Genomic DNA, 17,885 nt, shown 5'->3' on the forward strand with positions numbered 1-17,885 from the left:
TCCTTCTCACTCTGGGTCAACGTTTCGCGAACGGTTTTGCCAAAGAGAGCAGAACCATCAAAGGGGGCGTTCGCAAATGATGCTTTGAAGGGCTCAGAAAAATCGCAGTGACGGAGCCAGGCCTGACGGCTAGTGACTAGGCCTGCCCCTGCAGCTCTAGCGGCGCCTTCCGTGGCGTGGGAGAGTAGCCGCATAGAGGTATTAGTAACTGACCTAAGAGTGGCCATGCGGGTGGAGTGCAGCACCCTGTCCTCCTCCGACATGGACTCTGGGGGAGATGCAGCGTATTCTTTAATGAGATCTCGCTGCATCCTAATGACATGTGCCAAGTAGTTCAGCGCCCTTACCGAGAAGGTCGCTGAACTAAACATCCGCTTCCCCAAGCGGTCCATCATCCGAGACTCCTTGCTCGGGGGATGGACTGAGGGACTCTCCTGAGCAAGTTCCCTCTTGGTGGCCGCCGTCAACATGGCATCTACCGGAGGCCCCTTACTCCAATGGGCACGGTCGGACGGTGGGATAAGGATCCTATCGGGCCTCTTAGGAATTGGCTCCACGGTGTCCGGTTCCTTCCACGCCCTGGTGGTAATGAGGTTCACCAGGGGGTCGGCAGGAGGGGACACCCAAGAGGTAGACGGGCCCGCTTCAAATGCCTCCAAGAACACGGACTCGTCCGAGGAAGACTTGGGGCAGACCACCCCTTATACGGAGCATTTCCATGATGTCTCCAAATGAGACATCCTCGGGGGGTGACCGTGGGGAGCCTTCCCCTTCCTCCAAGTCCGTGTCTTCCGTGAGAGACTCGGGGGAGTCAATGTGCCTCCTTTTGCACATATGCTTGCGAGGGACATCCTCTGGGGGGCTGTCAGAGGACTCCTCGCAAGCAGCAACTTGTTCCATTGGAGCAACTTGGGGCACAGAAGCGGGCTGTCCCAAGGGCCGGATGGTGGAAGCCTGGCCCAGTGCAGAGGGAGCGCGGGACGGAGCCGAAACAAGTGCCGGGGTCCGGAGACCCTCAACAGGGCCCTCTCCACTACATCAAACGCCGAAGGGGAGCCGACCTCGACCAAAGGATCCGACAATCGGCTCCCCCTCGGATCCGAAGAGTGGATCGGAGCCGGCGCCGAAACGCTCGGATCCGAAGGGACAGTGCGCTCCGACGCGGACGGCGCCGAAGGAGCACTGATCCCCCCGGATCCGAGGCTCGGATCCAGGCTCCGAGAGGTCGGATCCGATGCACTCGAGGGCAGGGTCGGATCCGAAGTACAAAGTACTATCGGCGCCGACCCACCCCCGGCTCCGAAGCTGCCCCGCTCCAGCTGCTCCGAACCCGGATAGCGGGTCGGAGAAGGAGCAATCGGTTTGAAAAAGGGTGTTGAGCTCCCCCCCAGAGGGGGGGGAGGCAAGAGCACTCCCATCTGCATCTGGGCCTGGATGAACCTTCGCATCATCCGGTCCAGATCAGCATCCGAAAGGCTATACGTGGATCTCGACGAGGCTACCGAGGTAGGCCTGGAGTGCCTCCTCGATAGCCTCGACGGAGATCGGGTCTCCTCCTCCTCAGGTCCCGGTGAAAAACACACAGGAGACCGGAGCCGAGAAGGAGGAGACCGAGCCGACAACGGAGCCGGGGGAGAAGCCCGCTTGGCTGGCGGGGCCGAAACAGAGGTCTCGGCCCGCCGCTTATGGTGCTTCTCCCTCCGGTCCCTTTTCTTAGCATCCCTCTCCTCCGAACCAGAAACGGGAGGTTGAGTCCCAGGAGGAGGAGGGGGTGCCGCAGAGGGAGTAACCGCAGGCACGGTTACTCCGGAAGGAGCGGAGGTCGGAGCCGAGTCCGGCGGTAAAAGGCCCGCCAAAACAAGCTTGGACCTCCGCTCCTTCAATGCCCTGGGGTTGAACCCTGCACAAATGGAACATCCAGATGTGAGGTGTTCAACCCCCAGGCATCTAACACACCGAGTGTGGCCATCAGCTGGGGAAAGCTTATGGCCACACTCGGAGCATTTAGAAAATATAGACTTTGGTTGGTCTGCCATCCTAGTCTAACAAAGAAGTTACCAAAGTAAAGTAACTAAAAAACCAATACACACACAGGCCCAATACACACACTCTACGCCAACAGCGAGGGGAGGGATAAAACTTTTAGATTAACTCTAAAAAGAAAAAATATCAAAGGGGAAACCTACACTTTCACACAAAAAATCAGTACAAACTTCAAATTTCTGAAATTTAACAATAAAACTACCACTTAGCTTGAGAGCTTGAGAAACAAATCCAGTCACCATGCGCGGCAAACGAGATCTGGGGTCATGAGGGTAGAGCAGGGCATTATGGGTGAGGGGAGGAGCTGAGAGCTTGGATCCATAGCTGGAAAACCATGCCGGTTCGGATCCGATATCAGATCCATAACCCACAGGTTGCAGACAAATGAATCTCCTACTTCAGATCAAGAAGTTATTACAAAATTCATAATGACTACAGATTTTGTATTGTCAACAGAAGGTCAGTTGGGGGAAGAGGACAAAAATGAGGACGGCATACTACCATCTATTCCCGGACAGCCAGCAAAATACTACCCGATTCACCAATACGTGATCATCTATTACCTAGACTAAATTTGTTAAGGTGCAAACAGGAGAAAAAAGTTTTCATATAAGGTCGACACACTTTTGGCACAGACCTATTAGTGAGAGATCACAGAAAAGCTGACTAAAAGCAAGTCTAGCAAGTGCCATCACCTGTTCATATGCAAAGCATAATGAAGCAAAATAAAACTACTCCTGCACTTTGGCATATTGCACTTAAAAATACAAAAGGGAGACAACTAGCAATATTTTCTGATAAACACTGCTGTATCTACAGATAAATGATAGCTGATTCATAATCTACAGATCCACCAGTATAAAAAATGCTGCAAACATATTTCATATAGTCTATATCTCATGATTTATGTACTTTTAAATGAAAGCTACGTACAAATTGCATAAAAATTCATTGACATTAAATTAAAAAATAACATTTACTTTATGTGTATTCTTTTCTTACCTCCGTGCAAGTCTTCTTAGCTGTTCTGCACAATCATTGTCTGTCTTCTGCTGCACAAGTTCCAGTACATTCATAGTTCTATGAAAATGCCCACACGATAAGCTAACACTAACAGCAGTTTCATGTTTGTCTCCTGTCAACACCCAGATTTTTATTCCTGCCACTCTAAGTGCTTCTATTGTTTCCAGGACTTTTTCTTGCAGTCTGGGGAAAAAAAGGTTTCCGTTTTCTTTAATACAACATTTTTATACAGAGGCATTATACATAAGCTTTAGAAATTTATCAAACTGATAACAGACTACAACATATAGAATCAAACAGAAGGGTATAATCATTGGCCAGCCACAGAACATACTGTTTACGTTTTTTTTTCAGGAAGTACTTTTCCACACTAAATGTCCTTCATTGATGAGGAAATACAAAGTCAAGACACTTGCTTCCTTTTTATATAATCACACTATAGAACAAACATTTTCTTGTATTTGTAACTCAATTTATGGCTCTACAAATAGATTGGAAGTTATTATGTGTGTACACCCTTCTGTGCAGTCTTCATGCAGGTATTCCCACCTACTCTGCCCGGAATTACTACTCAGTACTAAAAGATGAATCAGACAGACTATCCCATACTTTTTATGAAAGAAACAGCTTTATTAAATTATCACTTATTATGATATAGGTAATCATATATTAATGAAAAAACATATTGACAAAGTTTTAATTGCAAACATTATACCATCACTTATAATCTATCCAGTCACTGTCAGTCAAACATTAAATAGCTCATTCACATTCTGCCTTATTTTAAACCAACAAATTTCACTCCTGTATGTATTGTTCCCACAATTCCCATTTTTCCTATGCAGTCTGCTCCTACCCTTTTCTAAAGATCCCAATTCAAGTTGTTTTATCTTGGTTAATATATCACTACTTCTAGTATAGTTGGTTTAGACTTTGATTTACATTTTCTAGCAACTGCTTTTTTTGCAGCCACCATAATTAGACTCAGCAAGGCCTTATTTTATTATGTCTAGTAAATTCTGATTCTGTATCACAGCTCAGAAAAATAATTTCCCTAAATACACTAATGGACTCACCCAGTATCTCTGATAAGTGAAGTCTGCAGAGAATCTTTAAAGTCTACCAACTCATTACACCCCCAGAAAATATGTACCCAGTTACCTCTTTCTTCTCTATTACACCTCCAACATTTACTGCCTACCTGAGGAAAAATTCTCTGGAGTACACATGGGGTATAAAAATACCTATGTAAATATTTCCCAGCAAAAATCATAAATCAAGATTTTGTTGCATATTTGGGAGACAAACATATATCCCCCACCGTTTCCTTGTGAATTGCTAATCTAATCTCACTTCCCAATTCTTTCCAACCTCCTCTAACTGATTCTTATAGTTGTCATGCAATATTTTATATGCTCTACTAATTATTCTTTTTTGCTTAACAGCAGCTTCTGGTCTAGATTCCACTAAAAAACTCCACCAGTGTTAGTCTTTCTTTTAAGACCCCCCCCCCCCCATTTCTTTCTCTTTGCCTGTACTCTGGCATCAATCCTTGATAGGGAAGGCAATCTCTAGCCTGCAGTCCAAATAAATTCTTGTCCTCTTCCCACTCTATTACCTTTCCCTCCCTAATTATTTATTCCCAAAAGCCTGTTTCTTTTGCCAGTTTTCTCCAATAAATTCTATCCCCTCTCGCCTATTGTCCATATCCCTAACTGCAGTCATCCCTATATGCAGAATCTCCCTGTCTCCATTCCAATGTTGGCTTAGTTCTTAGAATACTTTCTGCTACTTCCTCAGTTTCATCATCATCCCTTTCCGTTTGAATTATAGGTTTCTGCTTGTGCTATGTACAGGACCCTTAACTGTGTAGCTCTGAAATACCCCTTCAAACCGGGTAATCACACTCTGCCTTACTCTACTGGAAGAATGAACTAGACTCTAAGTCTTCCCCTACTAGAAAAAAATCCTTCAGCTCTTTTATTAATTGCTATCCACAACTTCGCCTCTGGTTGATAAAAATATGCCTGACCTGTGTATAAGACTAAAGGGACTACAAACATTTTAACTTATTGTACCTTAGTACCCAAATCCATATAACAGAGCTTTCAATTTCTCAGTTTTTGTATTATCTTTTGTTCAGTCTCTTCTCATATATTCTTAGCCGCCACTCTGGAATCACTTTTCATTTTATCATGTCCCCAAAAATATCGATAATGCTTAACCAATCTGTGTGTGGGTACAATTTACAGCTATTGCCTTTGTTTTAACTTCATTAGTTTTGTATCCGAAAAAGATACAAAACTGTCTCAAAATGTTCCAGAACACTGAAATATTTTCTGGTTTTTATCAGGTATAAAATAAAATCCACAGCAAATAGAGACTTTTCTTGACTACCATACCAATTATATCCTTGAATTTCTGAGTCCCTTATTTTCTGTGCTAATGCTTCTAAATATAATACAAACAACAAATGGGAAGGAGGACACCCCTGCCTGGTTCCTCTGCGCAAGCAGAAATTATCAGAGGGAAACAGACTCAGTTTCATTTTCAGCTCCAAACTCTCATATACCATCCTAATCAACCTTATAATTTTATCAGGAATGCAAATGCTTCCACTGCCCTACTCATAAAAATCCCATCTTACTCTGTCAAATGCTTTTTCTGCATCAAGACCCAACACCGACAGTGGTATTTTCTTACATTCTGCTTCCCTATGGCTCATCAGTGTTCTGTTAATGTTGTCAAATGTTTGCCCGCTCCTCCCCAACAAACGCAAACTGATCCATCTCTATCAAGCTTGGCATCAATTTTGCCATTCTTTTAGCCATTTCAAACAAACACTTTATAATCATGGTTTAGTAATGAAATGGGCCTATATGAAGCTCGATGGGTCTTTACACTCTTCAGGTATTACAACTACCACAACGTTCTTCCAGGATGTTAGTACTTCTCCTCCTCTTAAAATACTGTTAAACAAAAGCTTCCATATCTTTATCAGTGTCTTCCCTCCTAGCTTCCAAACTTCCACATGAACACCATCTATTCCTGGGGACTATCCTGTGGACTGATTATACATCACCATTTCTATATCATCTCTTCCTATCCTGTCAGTAAATTAGCCTCAACTACCTCTAAGCTTGGTATATTTAATTCTTCCATAAACATTTCCATTGGTACATTTTCTTGATTTATGTATTTCTCTGCTTTATACAGATTTTCTTAGAATTTCTAAAATATTTTTTAAAACTTCTACAGGATCTCTTGTTATCTTCCTTGTTATAGGCTGACTAAGCTTGGTGACAGCCCTTTCCACTTTCTGTTGCCTGAGTCGTTGTGCTAAAAGCTTTTGTGCTTTGGAGTTATTATCAAAAAAACAGTTGCTTAACAGCAATCTTTCTAAACTTATACATATTATTGAGGTAATCCCTTATTTTCTGTTTAGCATTTTGCAGCTGTTCCTCTTCTTGTTCTGTGAGATTCACCCATATTCTGCACTTCTTTGACATTTGTCGGTCCCTCTAAAATAATTACTGTTACTTTTGAACCACATCGGTCTTTCTTTTATTTCCACCCTATTTTTAAATTCCATGCACTACGGTGGTGGTGCTGCGGTAGCGTTCTCGCCTCACAGTAAGACGGTGTCCTGTTCGATTCTCAGCTAGAGCGTCTTCTGGGTGGAGACATGCGTGAATGGGCGTACCTTCATTGAAGGTTGTGCATCAGGGCTGGCAACTCGACATGTAAAAATCTACTGCCAATCATTAGCGGACCAGAGTTCCGCTGTGGCGACCCCTAACCGGGAAAAGCCGAAAGACACAACAACAACAACTTTAATTTTATCCCACTCACTAACTATATTTTCAGAAGACATTTCTATCTTCTCTAATAGATCCTGAATAATTTCCATTCTCTAGTCCTTAAATTCCTCCCTTTTCACTAGATAGGTGGGAAATAGCCAGTGTCTCCTTTTTATTTCATTTATTATTGGCATATGATTTGAAATAGTTACTGGTGCATATCAAGACTTTCAATTAAATGCACATGTTCCTGTGAAATGTAAATTCTGTCTAGCCTAGCCTAGTTTTTGTTTCTTGGTGAATAATATGTAAATTCACTCCAAACTCCTAGTACTGAGTTCACATCTTCTATGCCAAATATTTTCATAAATTTATTCGAAAATCTACCCTCCCTTTGTTACACTTTCCCTTCTGGGCCCCCCACACACATCTTCACTGCTGCAAATCAAATTCCAGCCCCAGCCTAGAAGTAACATTCCTTACTGAAAGCTGATTATTTCTCCCAGAATTTCATAAGCTCCCTTGCCAGTAACCTCTTAGTACTACAAATCTACCGTTTATCTTCTTCTATCACTATTCAAGCTCTTCCTTTCCTTTGTCTCAGGTATTCCACTGGATAACCATCCTGAAAACCTTTATCAAATTCCCATGTTCATTTCTTTCCAGGTGTGTCTCCTGTAACATAGCTATTTGCACCCTACATTTTTTAATATAGTTCACTATTCTTTCATTTTTTATCTGTGAGATCATTGACATTTCAAGACATTACAGAAAGCATCATTATGTTAAAAAGTAATTATTCCCACCTTTTATGTATAACAGCTTTTTTTAGCGTCTAGTCCAAGCTTTAGTGTTATGTGCATACACTGTTTAGCACGTTGACCTTTATACAATTGTTTCTTGTCATATCCATTTTAGCCTATGTCACATCTTACAAACCTTATTGTTTTATTGAAAGCCCTCAAACAAAGAAAAATCATCCCCCAATATCCCCCTAAAACCTATTAACTTAATATTAATGCACACACCTATGTACATCTTCAAATATTGAAGTTTTACCCTCATAATAAAAACAAGTGTCCCAAACTGACAGCCACACTCTCAGACTTGGGTTAATTTAAAATAAAGGTTATCCATGCTAAGACGCATGGTATAGCCTGTGCTTCTACTAAGTGCTGTTGTTTTTGTCTTATCTTTATAGCTCCCCCAGCTGGGAAAACACTTGAATGCTTTCAGAAAACATCATTTCCTTAGCCATTTCTCTTTATTAGATTGTCTCCATGGAGACGTGAGACCAGACAAAGAGTTGCTACTAAGCTTACATTAATTTACTAGAAAAAAGCTTTATAATACTCGCTGTTCTTTTTCATTTACTTGCTTTCTCTTAAAACCTGTTAATAGATCAAGCTAAGAGCCTTAACCCAATCATTCCCCTATGCAATAATGAGAAAAAGTACACCAGTTTTTCTTTTGCCATGCTCTTTTGGCCAGACATTTCTTCTTTTTCGTTTTTTACATTGCAGTGCTAACATTTCATAAAACTGAACAATAAGAAAGAGAGAAGGGAGAAAGAAAAAAAAGGAGCACCAGTTTACATTAGTATCCCTATTACACTTAAAAACAACTGAGAAAACTTTATAGCATGCAAAGAAAATCATTCACTATAAAATATTAGTATTTAAAAAAATGTGTTTTACTTGCAGTTAACTTTCTGCCTTCTCTTCCCCTCTACTAAGTATTTTTCCGAACAGTGATGACATGGAGTAGGGCATATGCTTTAGCGTCCCCTACAAGTTTAACAAAGTCATAAAGTGTAATATTTCCAAATTTTCTTGTTCTTTCATGTTTCACAAATATATTTATTACTTTGTAATCCCACATTCGTCAATTTCCAAGTTACTGGTTTTATTCCTGTTCATCTCCTCCTCCCAACTCCTGTCTTCGCTTCACTTCCAACGTACTATTGATTTTCTAGTAAAATCTTCTGCTTTTTTTTCTTCTCTCAAGCAATTTCCGATGAAACATTAGAAAAGGTTTCACTGGCACAGCCCCTTTCTGTGGTCTTTATTATCAGAAGAACAAGAAGCAGAATCTTCGATTTCGTAGTTCACTTTTTGTTGGACAAACTTTTGTATTTACTCCTTAGCATGTACTGCATCAAAAAATGATTTTGTCTCTCCAAGAAAGAATATTTTGAAGACAGCTTGGTACAGCAGTTTGAATTTCATACCTACTTCTTGACATTCCCTGAAGAGTGGAATAAATGTACTCATTTTCTGCCTGGTGAGTAATCATTCTCCACAAATACTCTGCCGTCTCCCACTTTTAGTACTTTGTCCTTCTGCCACGGTTTCATCAGAATAAAATCCTTCTGCTGGTAGGACTGTATTTTTACTATTAAAGGTCTATGTTGCTTTGTTATAGCCAGGTTTGGAGCACACACAATGTGCACTTTCAATTAACTCCTGCTGTGGAATACCTGTCCAGTTGCTTATTTGTACTATCATAAAATTAATACAGTCGGCTCCTTCCAGCTTCTCTGGTAGAGCAAAAATTCTCAGGTCTTCCCTATGTGCTCTGCCCTCTAATTCCATTATTTTTTTTTAACATCTCTTCTTGAACAGTCTCATATTCAGCCAGCCTTTTCTTCCTTTCAACCTGTGACTTTTGCAGTTTTATCACCTCATCTGTTTAAAGCGTCTTCCATTTTTCCAGCCTTTTGTTATATGAGTTGATATACTCCATCTGTGTTTTGTTTATTTCAATTGGGTCTGTGTGCAATTGTCTTATACTTTCCTCTAGGTTACTGAAGTCATGTCTGGAGCTTGTTCTGTTTATTGTTTAACAGCTGCAGTACGCCTTCCAGTCAGTGTTTTTTCTCACCTTATCCAGGCAGTGCACTTACTAGCCAGTTACTTACATTTACCCAGAAATACAAGTCCACTTGCATCCTCTGCTGAGTTTCTGTTTTTACACAGGGAGAGCTAGAATTAAGCTGTTACTCAATGTGAAGCCATCTTAGAAGTCTCAGACTATTCCATACTTTGATCCCAAAGAAGGAAAGGAACCTGTCAATTGCTCACAGTCTCTCTTTCCAAACAGCATTTGAAATCTGCAGGTTGTTAATTCAGCCCAGTTCTACTGCTGTACTAAACTTTGAATCAAAGGGCCACTACATTTGTTTGTTTGGAGCACTGGCTACAAAGAAAAATGTCCTGAAGGACATCTTACAGCTGTAACCCTGACAAACAGTAAAATAAAATATAATGGTAATCAGCATGGTAACAAACAGACGTATGGATATTCTTTCATTTATTCTCTGAAAGCTTGCTTCATCCAACTCAGAGTCCAGAAGGCAGGAGGAGCCTTTCTCAGCACTCACTGGACACAAGGTGGATAAAATAATCTTGAGTGGGATGCCAATACATTGTGGAACACACACATCCTAAAGCAATACGGAGGAAAGAACGGTTCAGCAGGAAATTACCACAATTACAGAAGTCTGAGTACAATGACTGCTGCAATAATGAGTGTAGGTGTTTCTGCCACAGAAGGCTCAGCATTTGATCTAACTTCCAGATCTTAAAACCCTTCCCACTGTAGACTGGGTGAATGTCTTCCACCTTGATGAAAGTATGTCAATGGTACTTAAGAAGAGACACTGGCATTCAACATCTTCTGTTTTTTTCTTGCTTTGGCGCTAGGTACAGTGATAGAGTAGAATACGTACACTGTGTATCTTGTTGGAATGAGTTCTGCAAAGGCAGTCCACCAAAACCTCCAAGTTGCCTCTCCAGGCTCTAGGACAAGGAGGATGAGGATGTCTGTTTGGGGTAGCTCGGAGGGAAGGTTTGGAAGAAAATATATTGGGTACCTATTCTAATCCGCTGCATGCCACATTAAAGGAGAAAGAGACAGCAAGAGGAGTATCAGAAATCATACTGCAACAGTGATCATACGCTAACATCTACAATTCTTGTATGTCCCTAAACTGTACTATGTTCATCATATGATTCATTGCTACAGTTGTAGCTGCAGGGAAGATTCACAAAGTTTATGGAGCAGTAAGTGGCTGGTGTTTAGAAAGCGTAGGCTGCAGGTTTCCCTGTAGAATGGCCATGGCAAATCTGGCCCTAACTATAGAGGTAAAGTCCAGACTGCGTTGCTTGGAAAAATTATTGCTACAAGATCAGGTAGTTGCTTCCAGGATGCACTTGGTATTAACACCACTAAGGAAAGCAGCTGTGGCTCTTGTGGAATATGCCCTGATATGCCCTGACACAGTCTGCTTTCATGAAAGGAGACGCAGAAATAAATGCAGTGCATAAAATATTTTGATACAGCCTTTTGGCAGACAAGCATCCCCTCCTTGCCCTTTGCAAAGATGATGAATAACTATTCAGTCTTTCTTATCTCATTTTAACCAAATCGACTCTCAGTTGCTTATGTATATCTACAGAAAAGAAATAGCCTGCCTTTTCTGCGGAGCAGAAAATTACCCAGCTTGGTGGACAGTCTGATTCAAAGATACTTCTATGAGGAGTTTGGTGGGTCTGCAGTCCTGAGATATTTCTATGAGGGGTTTGGTGGGTCTGCAGTCCTGAAATTGTGCTGGATGAACACACTGGCAATGAAAGGATGGTTCTGGTATTTCACAACTGTGGAAGCAGCTGATATACAGGGATGGCAGGGTGAGTTTCTCTAAGACACAGTTATGGCCTCACGGTAGATTAATCAACTTTTTAGGGGATCTCAGTTGCATACTCCCTTAAAGTAACTGGCCTAAAGGCAACAGAGCATGGGGGACCCCTAGCCAAGAAGTCTGAGATGTCGGAAACATATTCCTTCACTCAGACAGACCCAACAGATATTTAAGGATCACAGGCACAGATGCCATTATCAGATCTTGAATCCTCCCTTTGTCTCCAGTGGGAAAACCTTTTCCACCCAGATATGACCTTCCTAAACTGGACTTACTTGTCTCTGGAGAGTACGTCCTCTAAAAAGTAAAAGTTATGTACTCACCCTAGCACTGCATCTGTGTTTGTTTTCATCATTCCACAATTGATGGGTCTCAGATCCGGCTTTGGCCACTTTGTCAGCTCCTCCTCTTACCCATAATCCTCTCTTCTCCTGAATTACCTCAGATCAAGTTTGCTCTCTAGTCAGCTAATTAATATGTGCCAAAGGAGACCAAGCCATTAGCATATTCTGAAATAAGTTGTAAACCAACTATATCATAAAAATAAAGAGGGAGAAGAAGACTGGAGCTCATGTAGAAATACTGACATAAAATATCCCTTTAGGACATACTAGGAGCTTATAAAAATACGAAGGGGGCAGGTGGGATGGAGGTTAAAGGAGGACAAAAACAGACAACGCTATGGAGAGTTATGGTGAGTACATCACTTTAATAGCTGATGTTGCCATTTTCATCCATTCCTCAACTGATGGGACAAAGTCCCCAGCTAGAGAAACCCTGGGTGTTCCTCAGGGAAGGATATTCTGGAGTACAGCGGAGCCAAATGCTGCCTTATTCCTAATATAAGATGTTCCATTTGTAATGTTATAAAGGTATGAGCACAAATGTCATCTACAGAAGTACTGGACCAAAATGTTGATGTGGCCATAGAACTGGTGGAATGAGCCTTAGTTGGTTTGAGTTAATATCAATCCTTTATTTTTAAAGGCAAAAGAAATGTTATCAGTGAGCAATCTAGCCAAGGTTACTTTAGCTACTACTTTGCCCAATTTAGCTTTGGAAAAGTAAACAATTGGTCTGATTTTCTGAAATTTTTAGTTCTATGAATAAAGAATCTAAGTTGTCTATGAACATCCAACATGTACAACATTATTCGCCCTTGTTGGAAAAACTCAGGAAGAAAATGGGTAGATTGATAAGCTGGTTGATAGTTGTCTCTGATGCCACTTTGGGTAGAAAAGAAGGGTTAGTCGGAAGGCAAACCTTGCCCTTATGGAAAATCAGAAATAGTGTCTGGCAAGAAAGCACCTGGAGTTCTGATACTCATCTAGTCAATGTAATAACAACCAGGAAAAGGGCTTTACATGATAAGAACTTTACGTCTACATTGGCTGAAAGCTCAAAGGGAGTTTGGGTCAAAGCTTGAAGAAGTACTGTTACATCTCAGAGGAATTGGGTCCTTAATAGGAAGTTGAAGTAAAATAGTACCTTTAAGAAAAACCTTGCATTCCTTCCTTAGAACACATTTAGGAAAAGAAATGTCCTCTACCACTAAAGACCAGTCAGCCCCTATCAAATATGATCCTACCAATGATAACTTTGGAATTTAAGTTACAAGTATTTAGCAATCTGAGAATTCATAACTTGTAGAGGAAAAGAAAAAAAGGGAAACGTTCACAACAAATAACCAGGAAGAAAAAGAAAATGATTAATGTCTACAATGCAAAAAGAATACATACTAAAAAGAAAACTGCTATATTATGCAACACTTAGATTACACGGCATGATAACCTTGTTCAGTCCAAAACAGTCTACAGCATATGGCTTAACTTTTTCCAACAGAGAAGGTAGTAAAAAAGTGGCTGGCTAAAAGGAAGCCATTTAAACTGAACTTGGAAGGATTAAAGAAAATTAATGTAACAAAAAAGAGGAGCAAGAATGAAATTGTATTATCACAGTTGGAGCCATGTTGCCAAAGTCAGCTGGATGAGAACTGTATGCTTGCAAATGTAATAAGAAATGGAAAGAGTGGGGTTAATGAGACTGACTAATTGTGATGAAGCTCATTCCTTCGCAACAAACTTATAGATCAAATATTACTGAATTAGACATTTGAGATTCTTCAAATCTGGTCAGAAATTATATACATGTAATTGTAGATTTGATTATTACAATAATTCACACTTGAATGGAGAGGATAATAAAAATGAAATAGTGTTGCGCTTGTGAAGAGCAAAAATACAGGCGAGTACAGCCTCAGACTGCCTTAATGGAAGGAGGCAAAGGACTGTTTTTACTCATGTTGGTTCAAATGATCTCATCTTTAAAGACTTGCTGAATGTTAGCAAGGAGCTTACAGCCCTCTTTAGGTACTTGTACAGGTGTAAGGACATATTTTTCTCAAATTCCACATAAAAAGGAGAGTCAGTTCAGTGTGAATTAAAATATTTTTTGGGTAAATATCTACATGAAAAAATGTCCAATTTTAAAAAGTGGAAATGTACAGAACAGCCAGAACATGCAATCTTAATTCTGGGCTCACACATATTTAGGATGACGTGCACTTATCAAGACATAGGAAGAAAACTTTTGCAACATTTGAATAACATAAGACAGGATTTTACCAGGTCAGAAATTTAACAGTTCACATAACAGCAAAACTTGATTTATATGTGCTAGTTGTTAATGTTAGAAGCATTAGTAATAATGTATTTTATTGGAAAATATACATTTGTCTATTATCAATGTTGTTTCTGTCTGTGAAACACAATTAAGGATCTATGACTTGAAAGCAGTTCTCAGTGAATACATTTTTGACTGTTAACAGACATTGTAAAGGTGTTATGATAGGGATTAAAGATTGTCATGAGACCTGTAATTATTTAAGCAATAACTGATGACGTGGTGTGGTATACTGAAGATTTACCCACGGTTGACATGGTTTAATCACGAGGGCAAAGCCCAAGTGATTAAATAAAGCCAACCGTGGGGTAAATTTCAATATACCACAACCACGAAGTCGGTTATTGCTATTAAACAATGACATTATTTAAGAAAAAAAAACGTACTTTTCTTAAATAATGTCTTTGTATAAAGGTGCATTACTGTTCTTCCGCTGGTGGTGGTATACTGCTTGCTTGTGTTGACGTACTGTGCATGCGTATGGGACTTGCGTTCCTACGCATGCCCAGAACATCAATGCTTTGAAATGGAAGCAAAGGAGAAAAGAAAGTCTCCGTTGCGCTGTTTTTTTTTTCTTTATTTAAAAAAAAAAAGTTTTGGGCACTGTTTTTTTTTTTCTTTTTTTTTTCTTTATTTAAAAAAAAAAGTTTTGGACACTTTAGACCAACAGAAAATTTTTCGGTTGGTATATTGTGGGATTTGCAATGGGGACGCTGGCCAATCAGTGTGCACTTTTTGGAATATTAATGGGGATCTTTGTATAATACATGTTTGATAACATCAGCACTACAGATTGTGTAACTAACAAAGCCAACCGTGGAACAGATTACAATTCTTGGAGTGTAGAGACCACCAAAGTCAAGTGATCATGACCTAGTAGAACTTGCACATTTCTTGTATGAAACACAGAAGGGATAAATAGTTCAGGGCTTGAATTTACGAAAAACAGACTGGAACAGCATTGATTTTTTTTACAGCATTACTAAGGAAATTATTTACAATGCATACTCAGGATCAACAACTGCTGCAGATTGCAAACAAACTCACCAGGGAATGGAACATAACTGGACATCATTTGCATTTCTAAGGAAACGACCCTTATTTCATTCTCAAGTTTTACCACCTTTGATGTGCAGTGATTATGAATGGTGATAAAAGTTAAATTACTGCTAAATAATTCTACCAAATTAAAATCTAAAGTAATGCAAAGAAGATTAATAACAGACTACTTGGAAGCAAAACAGTGGCTATGTAAAACTAATTCCAGTGATGCATTCAGCCGAAAGACTGCAGGAGTAATATGGCAAGTTTTAAAAGGGGAATTGTTTAAATGCAAATAAAATATGTTTAACAGCAGAATCTAGGTACACAAGATCAGGAGGGTATATTTCCTTAAGATCAATGTAATTAAGATGAGTTGCACAAAATGTGTGACAGGACTAAAAACATACAACTCGATAAACTCTGTATAGATTATTTATTTATTTATAAACTCTGTATAGATTATTTATTTATTTATTTTGACATCTGTTAACCCGGTATGTCTGACTGAGCGATAAAATAACAGATTATAGATGTTCTTTAAACCTCCTACAATAGAAACGCAAAAAATATGTGCAAATGACCCCTTAAGGACATCAAGTGTTATAGCTACATGGTTTCTGAATGTCCGTAACCCTTTTAATTTAAGTCTTTACAATTACATTTACGTCAATACACCCAAACCCCACTAGCTGTGGAAATGTATGTTTCGGCCTTTTATTGACCTCATTAGCATGGCATAACTGGATAGTTTGTCTATACTTCAGAAACACAGGGTCTTTTAAATGAAGCTCATCCCCATAAAGATCATGGTGCGAGCAAAGTATTCCAACTAACATCCAAAACCAGGTCTTCCAAGATGGCTGCACACTGAGTAACAGCTTAGCTCTAACTCTCTCATTGTGAAAACAGAAACTTGACAGAGAAACCCAGTAGACTTTTGCGCAATTACAAAAAGTGAGGAAGAAACACTGACTGGGGAAAGTTCTGGAGCTATTCAGCAAAAAAGCAATGCAACCTCCAGACATAACTTCCAGTAACCTATAGGACGATACGAGACAACTGCACACAGACTTGGTTACAATAAATGAAACACAGATGGAATGCATCAACACAAACAGAAAGCTAGAAAAAAAATGGAAGAAGCTTTAAAAAGATATTCAGATGAGGTAATAAAGCTGCAAAAATCAGAGGTAGAAATGAAGAAAAGACTGGCTGGATATGAGACTGCTCAAGAAGAGATGTTTCAAAAAATAACAGAATTGGAGAACAGAGCACTTAGGGAAAACCTGAGATTTTCAGCTATATCAGAGAAGCTGGAAGGAACAGATTGCATTAATCTTATGAAAGCACAAATAAGCAACTGGACTGATTTATTTATTTATTTTATTTTACATTTGTTGACCGGGCTAGTCTAACTGGATATATGTCCATTTTCAGTAGAGGCCCGAGGAGAAAAGCTCCAAGATAAACTAAGTGAAAAAAAACAACTTAAAAATCATTTTAACATAGGACTAGAAGAAGAATAAAACATATTGAGATATGCATTGCAAATTACAAAATAAAACCTTGGAAGGATAAAAAGTAATAAGGTAACTATGTAGATGCATACATTATGTACTATGCTTCTAGCAGGTTATAATATGGAAATCAGAGGGGACAAAGCAAAGAGCTTTAGAGCTAGAAAATTTATAGTAAAGTAGTATGAAAAGGAGGTAATTATACAATAAAGAAGGACAAGTGATGAAAGAGTAATTATGTAAAATATGCAACTAGAGTATAGAAGAAAGAAAAATCTTCTGTAAAGAGAATTTAGAGAGACAGAGAATAGTATGGCTAGAGAGAGAGAGACTTTGTTTAGTAGTAAAGAACTTTGGTTATTAGTAAAGAAAATGTATTTGTTGTAGAGTAGTGTAAAAGGTGGTATTTATAGGTTAAGAAAATAAAATAGTACATATGTAGTCAATAGTGGCAGAAACTTAGGTAAATCTTGTTGGCTAGATGCCCAGTCTGGTTTAGAACAGGGGCACAGCCAGTGTGTTGTTAGGTAAAGTTTCAGTTTGTTTTTAAAAAGTGAGGGGAGAGGGGAGAGAGGAAAGATCACTGGGGAGAAGATTCCAAGTTTTTCCAATAGCATTAGAAGAGAGAGATTCTCCAGCCTTGTTATTGGGTTTAGAAGTCTGTACAAGGTTTTTGTGAGAGGAACGTAGGGATTTCAGATTTATATATGGTATGATGAGGGTGGATAGAATAGGAGTAGAGGAAGGTATTCCTGATATTCCACAGCAGGAGAGGTTAGTTGAAAAGGCACATCGTGTGTATGCTTTCAAACCTAGCTATGACAAAGCAACATAGACCTTGAATAGCGAAGATAAAATCCTGTCAGCAGAAGGATTTAATTCTGACAGAATTGTAGCAGAAGGACAAAATATATGTGGGAGACAGCACAGTGTTTGTGGAGAATAATTACTCACTGTATACCAGGCAGAAGAGGAGCAAATTGATTCCACTATTCAGGGAATTACAGATGCAGGTGTGAGATTCAAACTACTGTACCCAACTTTCTTCAAGATATTCTTCCCTGGAGGAACAAA

General features: G+C 39.7%; 1 protein-coding gene across 3 annotated transcripts in view; it reads right to left on the reverse strand.

Moving 5' to 3' along the window:
- Positions 1-17,885, reverse strand: part of ATP11B (ATPase phospholipid transporting 11B (putative)) — a 2,792,721-nt gene that overhangs the window by 1,370,451 nt on the left and 1,404,385 nt on the right. For all 3 annotated transcript variants that reach the window (XM_044070307.1, XM_044070308.1, XM_044070309.1), the window contains exon 19: positions 3,046-3,249. In XM_044070307.1, coding sequence (XP_043926242.1) covers positions 3,046-3,249 — 204 coding nt within the window. The remainder of the gene's footprint in view (positions 1-3,045; positions 3,250-17,885) is intronic.

The sequence above is a fragment of the Protopterus annectens genome, chromosome 4.part1 (assembly GCF_019279795.1).
Source record: "Protopterus annectens isolate FY-2018-M chromosome 4.part1, PAN1.0, whole genome shotgun sequence".
Classification (NCBI taxonomy): domain Eukaryota; kingdom Metazoa; phylum Chordata; order Ceratodontiformes; family Protopteridae; genus Protopterus; species Protopterus annectens.